The sequence below is a fragment of the Coniophora puteana genome (genome assembly GCF_000271625.1).
Source record: "Coniophora puteana RWD-64-598 SS2 unplaced genomic scaffold CONPUscaffold_28, whole genome shotgun sequence".
Lineage (NCBI taxonomy): Eukaryota > Fungi > Basidiomycota > Agaricomycetes > Boletales > Coniophoraceae > Coniophora > Coniophora puteana.
Window position 1 is genome coordinate 1 of NW_006913080.1, and position 8,099 is coordinate 8,099.

The 8,099-nt window shown below is 49.7% G+C and overlaps 3 protein-coding genes across 3 annotated transcripts; 1 reads left to right on the plus strand and 2 right to left on the minus strand.

Moving 5' to 3' along the window:
- Positions 1-69: 69 nt before the first annotated feature.
- On the plus strand, positions 70-403 carry CONPUDRAFT_160555 (uncharacterized protein; the record flags this gene model as incomplete). Its single annotated transcript, XM_007777699.1, has 2 exons — positions 70-248; positions 310-403. The coding sequence occupies 2 exons, from the start codon at positions 70-72 to the stop codon at positions 401-403; spliced, it is 273 nt and encodes a 90-aa protein (XP_007775889.1).
- A 3,668-nt stretch (positions 404-4,071) lies between these two features.
- CONPUDRAFT_160556 (uncharacterized protein) lies at positions 4,072-5,694 on the minus strand (the record flags this gene model as incomplete). Its single annotated transcript, XM_007777700.1, has 7 exons — positions 4,072-4,195; positions 4,248-4,714; positions 4,766-4,870; positions 4,926-5,057; positions 5,111-5,194; positions 5,245-5,364; positions 5,422-5,694. 7 exons carry the CDS (start codon positions 5,692-5,694, stop codon positions 4,072-4,074), a joined length of 1,305 nt encoding a protein of 434 aa, XP_007775890.1.
- A 594-nt stretch (positions 5,695-6,288) lies between these two features.
- On the minus strand, positions 6,289-8,067 carry CONPUDRAFT_160557 (uncharacterized protein; the record flags this gene model as incomplete). Its single annotated transcript, XM_007777701.1, has 6 exons — positions 6,289-6,732; positions 6,782-6,817; positions 6,875-7,164; positions 7,294-7,535; positions 7,586-7,620; positions 7,672-8,067. 6 exons carry the CDS (start codon positions 8,065-8,067, stop codon positions 6,289-6,291), a joined length of 1,443 nt encoding a protein of 480 aa, XP_007775891.1.
- Between the last annotated feature and the right edge of the window lie 32 nt (positions 8,068-8,099).

Consider the following 8,099-nt stretch of genomic DNA (forward strand, 5'->3'; position numbering starts at 1 on the left):
CGTTGCGCGTGAGGCGTGAGCGGATCAGCCTCCGCGCTCCTCGGCTGTCTCCCAGCCCTGCATCGTGTTATGCCCGCCGCCGCCGCTGCCGCCGTCGGTCCTCATAGCAGCCTGAAAAGGAACGTACCTGGGGATTACAAGCATATCACCGAGGGATCGGGAGCGCTAGAGGAAGGGGGAACAGGCGAGGGAGAGGACTTGGAGAGGACAAGAGCAGGGGAGGAGAACGGGAAGGGCACAACACCAAGGTGCGTTCGCTATCTAGCCGCCGGCCGCACGCGTTCGGGGTACTGACATATGCTGTGACAGCTTACACAGTCCACTAAGCGGGACTGTGTTTCTCCGTCTGCAGCCTGTTGCATTCACGCGTGAAATCCCTGCTTCCCCCGCTGAATTCACTTGAATCAGCTCCCTGCAAGGGCCAGACACACTGTCCGAGCTCGCTTGCCCTTCGCCAAAACACTGTCCAGCTGCCCGCTTTCGCGGCTGTGTCTTCGGTAAGCCCATTGTTTTTATTTATTTTTATTCGCATGGTGACATGTATTCTAACTCTCCCCTGGTTCTGTCCTCCGCACTCGCCCTCCCCCCTTCTCCCCCACACTTGACCCTCATCCTTCTCCACCCCTCATCACTCATCACTACCCTCAGCCCTCCAGCATCCCGGCTATTGCTTACTACACTCATATACATGTAGTTTTAGAATAGTTTTGCAATATAATTTATTCATTGTGTGCATCTTTCCAACTTAAATACTAAAGTATGTGTGTAGCGCATATCCGGGAATTATGGATTTGAGCGCTAGCGGGCCAGCAATTGGCTCGCTTGCGTCGGGAGGGCGAGCGAGGATGCGACGGGGTACGTACACGCGAACGCCCCTGAGTCGTGACGCGACGCGCGGGACAGTGTTGCAACAAACACTGTCCCGCGCGACTTCGGCATCGGCCGCGTGATGTCACGTGCGCCGGACCGTGCAATTCACGAGAGAAGCAACGCGAATGACAAGCGAGAAAAAAGCATCTGGGTTCGAACCCGCGACTCCTGCGTAGAAGTAAAAGAAGTCACCTACTGCGCTACCGTGCTATGGTTAAGAAGGTTAACGGTAGGTTTATAGCTAGCAACTTCGGGACTTAGACAAATTGACATATTTCATTGCTACTGCCTCTGCTCCTTGTCAGTTACATGACTCAGACCAATATGCGGAGCTGCCCATAGGGCCGAAAAAGCTCCGTCATCAAGAGCGTCTGGTTCGGGACTAGCCTATAGGCCAAAAAGACGGACCGCTGGTCGAGACCAGCAAATTACCCAGCCAGACTACAGACTCAGCCACAGAACACCCTCTTTCGGCTGGCTGTGTCGCATTAGTCATTATCCCCAACGCGTATTTCCCGCCTCGTCGGTACAATTCCGCGCGTGGCCGCCACATCCCCCCGCGTGCCTGACGCTGTTTCCCGCGGTGTCAAACACCCTCTTCCTCCTCTTGTCACTGTCCCCGACGATGTCGACGAGATCTTAGTCATTTCCTTACCAAATTGTACCGATCTTTTCCCAGTAGTTTCCATATGCTATTTAGAGTCGTTCTATACTAATAAAGGAAGAAATAAGCCTGGCTATCCCTCCCTTTTTGGGTATGTTTCCTGACATACTGTATATCAATGTTTTGAATATTGGTATGGTTTCTGGGCATTCTCGGGACCCTCTGAGCATACAATATAGCTTAGATAGCGTATATAGTCAGTTAAAACCGCTCAAAAGTGTGTGGTAATCAAGATGTTTAGTGTGAGATAAACTCAGGGGCTATTATTTCTGACATATTCAAGAGGGTGGATCAAGCGGTATAATATGCTGACCCTTGGTCCTGGTACTCTTCTATTTCCTTTGATATATGTCATGAAGGCTTTCCCTACTTATCAGGTACTTGTACAGCGATCTGTGGGTTATCAGCAAAGTTAAGAGGTTTAACACTATGTTATTCTGGATATCCTATGGCATCCATGACTCTGATAGTAGATCAGAGTCTATATTCGCACTTTTCAATGCTCATAGCACCTGATATGCACTCCTATATTTATTTTGATACCCTATATCCCATGATATACACATAAAATAATGAAAAGTGTGTCAGTTTGGCAGAAAATGACATGGTTATTGAAGAATATACTTCATCGAGACGATGGCTGAGGACCTGTGTATTTTTTGGGTGTCTCTTAGCATATATAAAGCCTCCACAGAAGATTCTGAGAGGATCAGGTAGAGGTTTAAAAAAGGTACTCTGATCATGCATGAATCCACCTCAATGCACATTGGTTTAAGCATCTATTTATATAATTACGGGTTCCCAAGTCCCGGTCTTTTCCCTGTCTTCTGTAATACATACCTTCATGGTTACTAAGTCCGTAGAAACTCTCCAAAGCATCATCAGACCTCTCAGTGAGCTCCAATACTCAAGAAACATAAAAACATGTGCACTGTAACACATTTTTTGACTGATTTACTCTGGGAGGTTACGAAGCAGCAGCGCGCGGTAACTAAATACACAGTAGCAGTTAGACTCAGTCGTAACGCGGGGAATGCGAACGCTCGGTTTGTATTCACCTAAATACACAGTAGCAGTTAGACTACAAAGGAATGTAAGCAATCGGTTAGGTATGCAATAAATAGACGGTCTCACCTCAGTCGTAACGCGGGGAATGCGAACGCTGAGGTGCTGCTATCGAAATGCGTCTGGTATAAGTGAGATTCTACGAATCTCCGGTATCACGAAGCCGAGATAATGACACATAAGAAATGACCACGAAAAACACATGAGATCAATGAAAAGGAACGTCGGGGAATCGAATAGAACGAAACGTAACGAACGTGCAGTCAGAATATCAAATAAACGACAGGAAACATATATGAAAAGGGTATAATCGCGATGTTGACATGTCCGATGTCGGCGCTTGCGTCGCAACGTCGATGCCACCGAAATCTGGCATCGCCTGCGTTGCGACCACGATGGAGGAACACGGCCGACGTCGGGGCGCCGTCGGACTGCGCGACACCTTGTCAATTCCAACATTTACAGCTATAGGACAAGGATCTGGGTGCTTTACTCAATCTATTGGACTCTATCCAGTATATTTAAGGGCTAGAAAGGATAATATAGACTCTGATCTACCATCAGAGTCATGGATGCCATAGGATATCCAGAGTAACATAGTGTTAAACCTCTTAACTTTGCTGATAACCCACAGATCGCTGTACAAGTACCTGATAAGTAGGGAAAGCCTTCATGACATATATCAAAGGAAATAGAAGAGTACCAGGACCAAGGGTCAGCATATTATACCGCTTGATCCACCCTCTTGAATATGTCAGAAATAATAGCCCCTGAGTTTATCTCACACTAAACATCTTGATTACCACACACTTTTGAGATGAGCCGATATCGCAGACATTGACCGGAGAATTGAATTCAAACTTAGCAAAACATCCGATGTCGGGTATTTCCTCAACAACCAATGGATGCTTGAATAAGATGGCCACACTACTAGTACAAAGGTAGAATGTCAGTATCCTACGAATACCTTGGTAACAACCGCGAAACAACGTCGGCTCTGGGATACCGTATCAGCATTGTCATAGCCACGTTGTCATGAGGTCCATGCCGAACCGTGGTTCGGGGGTGTAATTCCAAGCTTGGTCTGAGGTTGGGTCCAAACCGTGTCTTGGCCGTCGTAATCCCAAGCTTGGTCTGAGGTTGGGTCCAAACCGTGCCTTGGCCATTGTGATTCCAAGCTTGGCCCAAGGTTGAATCCAAACCTTCGCTCAAGGTGTGATTCCAAGCTCCTTTCAAGGTTGGGCCCAAACCTTGTGTCAAGGTGCGAATCTCAAGGCTGAACTGGGGTTGACCGCAGCTTGCTCCCGAGCTTGCATTGATACTCACGAAACGAGAGCGAGAGGCCCATCAGACCTGCTTTCGCAGCAGGTCTATTGACGTTCTTAGAATACTCGTGATGAAGGAAAACACTGTATTATGCGTAGAGTAATCTAATAGTAAAGCGGCGCGCAGTCGCGTATCGAATTTCCCGCCTACCAGATGAGCTTCTCGTTGATCAAAAGTTGCTTCGGCGGGAGCGGCTCCTTGCTGATACCGTACGGAAGACTGGAGTTTGAATAATCAACCAGATCTTGCGTAAATATATTCGTAAGGATGCTACGAAGAACCAGAGTTAGCACGTATATTTGCGAAAGAAAGAATACCCTACTGTTTGACATCATTATTGAAGGCAATCTGAGAGCCTTTGGAACGTTCGTGAGCCTCGTTTCGGAACGTGGTCAGCATCCAGTCGACGAAGTTCCAAAACTTCCCCGCCGTTAAAAGAGCGCTAAGAGGCCCGACAGCCGTGTCCTCATTAGAACTTCCCTTCTTGTTCTGAGCGATAGTTGAGCTATCTCCTTGCTCTTCCTCGAGATAGGAGAAGTCGGGACGATCCGGAGACTCCTGGCCATCCTCTTGGTCTTCGGTAGGTCCATCCGCGTTGCTACTCGGACTGGCGGTCTCAGACACGTGTTCAACTTCAACTACACGCTCCGGGAGTCCCTTGACGCAGCCGCGAAGCCAGTTCCAGGTGACATCAGGAATGTACCTGTCGAAGAGGGGGCAATAGAAACTAGGATTGGATTCGACAATGACATCCTTGCAAAGGATGCTGTGGAGACGGAAGCAAAAACGCTAGAAAACACAGATGAGCCTTTAAGCGAGGCAATATTATCAAATACGTACCAAGAATGCGATTCGGGTGAGATACTCCATGTTAATTTCAATCTTATCAGCAACGTTCTTGGACAACGTGAGGATATTGGTGGTGTTGACACAGCTTGCAGTCAACTACGAAGCAAAGGATCAGAGATAGCGAGACAGCGAGTAACAAAAGTAGTAGTACCTTTTCCTTCATATTATAGCGGTGAGTGTCCAGGAACTTCCCGATGGCCCTCGAGAGTGTTGCCCTTAGCCCATAATCGTCGAACATCTCCTTGGGAATCTTGAAGATACTCTCGTTGTCGCAAACAAATTTCTTCGAGTAACGTCAGTATTATAAAGATGTGGCTAGGGAAAGGAACCACTCACCGTGAAGTGATCCAAGGTTCCAGTGACATACGCTGGTAAGTACGGTGATAAGAGACAGAGCAAGATATTGTTATTGAGGTCTTTCTGGGGGAATCAAGTCAGCGCGTGGCCAGGCACAAACATGACAGAGATACCCGAAGGTTCGCATCCTCCAGTAGCTGTCTCAGCTTCATGTTGCCGTTGTTTTGCAACGCAGCGTCCACCTTCTCGAAACGCGCGTACATTGCGACCATCATGAAGTCGAGGCTAGGGAGCTATGAGAAGGAGTTAGCATAGCCTTGAAGACAATACGCTTAAAGGAAGCGACTTACGGAGGTGAAAGAATCGAGAGCCTTTTCAGAGATACCTGCCTCGTTGCAGAGATCCCGACCAAACGTCTTCAGTCGTTTCGCGCGACGAGGCGTAAACGTCAAGTCAAGATTCTTACGTCTTTTGGTGCCAGTCAAGCCAGGGGTTGCAAGCTCTGAGTCGGAGTCTGTCACAATGTCGTCGTCGTCCAGCTCAACGGCAGGGATGGGAGTATGTGTTGGGGCATTCTCGTCGAGTATCTCTGACGGTACTCGTTTGCCAGTAGGTGCTGGCATGTTGAACAGAGAAATGACCTTGGTGCGTGACGAAGTGGTGGTCTGCCCCTTCGAAGGTAGTGCGCGGAAAGCATTCTGCCAGGGAGAATTTCTTGCCGCCATGGATATGAAAAGGGAATACTGCAGTGTGGAAGTGAGAAATGAGGGGAAACGGCACTGAGAAGAACAACAGTACCGACAAGCAGAGCGTCGAAGTAGAAAAAGAGCGAAAGAATGAGCGCCAAGAATGAGTGAAAGGGAGGACGAGTGTAGCGTCGAAAGAAAGGGGGAAAAAGTGAGAGGGAAAGGAGTGTGAGAACGGGGAGAAAGAAAGAGCAAAGGTTGAAACATATCGGTTCTTTCCGTGTATCCAAGGGAGCACTGGTTGTCGTCATGAATCCCTCTCCGCGCCTTTACGACAGGGGCTTATCGCCGAGAGACGAGACGAGCAGACCCTGATTAATCATCACGTTTTGAGGGAGAGAAGAGAAGAAATTCGCAAGTTCTTCCCAAGGCACGGATCGCTCCAAGGTAGACAGGATGTCGGACTGTTTCAAGACTGGCAAGAAAAGTGAGGATAACAGGGATATAGGAGTTGACGGAAGGCCGGGAGAACTACAAGTTCTTGCGTAGTGGGTTCTTGAGGACAAATGACAGCATGGTGAATGCAAGCTGCATAGCAAATTTGAGTTGCAGCGGTGCCTCTGCTCCAACCAAGGGTTCCGACATTGCAGGAGAGGGCTTCATGTCTTCATCGCCATCTTCGTCGACATCCATCCCATTCTGCTGAGGGGGTTGTTTGGCTACACGAACGTTGCTGGACCCGATGTCTCGGGTGCCGGATGCACCAATCTTCCGAAGCAGGCCACTTGGGCGGCCATACTCGAGAAGTGAGCTGATATCGATGACGGCCATCATGGTCCATTCACGTTCTTCGGCGCGTTTGATCTCCAAGCGTTCAAGGAAGCGAGCGAGTGTTGGTTGGAAATCATTGAGCTGGATGTTGGTAAAGAGCATGCCATGTAGAAGAACAGATAGCTCGGGGGCACGAGCGTCTGGCTGCGATTGACGTGTTTGTGCCGCTAACGATCAAATTGGAAGGATAGACTCGCGGGATGTTGAAAAGGGATGCAGTGTCGTCATACTGTTGTATCGAAATGAGCCTCGACTCCGATGTTCATTGAAGAACTCACCTCTTTACAAAATGATAGACGGCATGCAGTTCTTCGGCCTCCACCTCGCAACTTAGCAAACCAAGATGATGGTGTAGCTTGCCAGCGCCAGGTGTATCAGCAAGGCCCTGAGCGAACCAATCGCGGGCGATACACCTCCACCGCTCCTTCTCAGGCTCGACCACCATGTTTCGTGCAGCGACAATGCCCACGCTGGGTGTCGGGGAGTCGTCGATGCAAACAGCGGGGCGGTTGCCACTAGATTTAGCACTGGTATGAGACTTCGGGCCTTTGAGCGTATCGTCAACAGTATTTGCTGCTGCTTGCGAGACAGCATTGGTAGTAAGTGCGGCGCCGGCGATCTGATTGTTGTTGACCATGGCCACAATGGCCATTCAGTAGCGGGCAAGATTCCCGAGTGCCTCCAACCAGCCTCCCCGGAACGAACGGAGGGCCGGTTCCTCGAGGAGGCCGGTGTAGAAGGTGTAAGCAAAGTAGATGAAGTCCTGGAGATGTTCCAGAGCTATGGGTGACGAGAAGGAAGCACGGCGGAGGCTCTCCAATACTTTGTGAAACCCGTGGGTCCAAAGTCGGATGATGATGTTGTACTTGGTGGGAATGACCCGCAGTGAGGCCGGAATGCTTGGTGATAGCGAGATCTCCATCAGAGTATGCATGAGCTCCGCAAGTCTGATAAGGATAGTGTTAGTGCAGACGATGGGAATGACACGAGAACTTACTGTTTATGATCTGATATGTTCCCAACCCACTTCGTCTGCTCAGCTTCATCTTCCGACACACCTCAACTGCGGCTCTGGAGGAGCACTCGTCCTTCGTCGGCATGGTCGTCGGCATCTTTGTTCAGGATCTTCGACTCCAAGGCTGATATGTTCCTGTACAGCTTCTTCAGTTGGACGGCAAAAGCATTGTTGCCGGCGTCATCCTTGGGTTTCCCATGGACGTCAAAGACTGCGGAGGATGCTGACGAATTATCGGTAGCGCCTGATGACAAAGTGAAACTCGAAGAGGCCATCGAGTGGGCATAGGAAGAGGTGGAGGAGGTGGGGCCGCAGTTGCCCCAGGGTTTCGAGGCTGCTTGCTGGCGCATATCATTGGATGATGGGCAGGCGAGAACGAGATTGAACAGGGTCGTCCTTGCGGTGATCGTAAAGGCGCTGATTTTGGGAGGGATCCCGCCTCTGTGCTGTGATGCGGGGAACATGGAGGCTGCCGTGCGCCTCGGGAGCTAGCTCT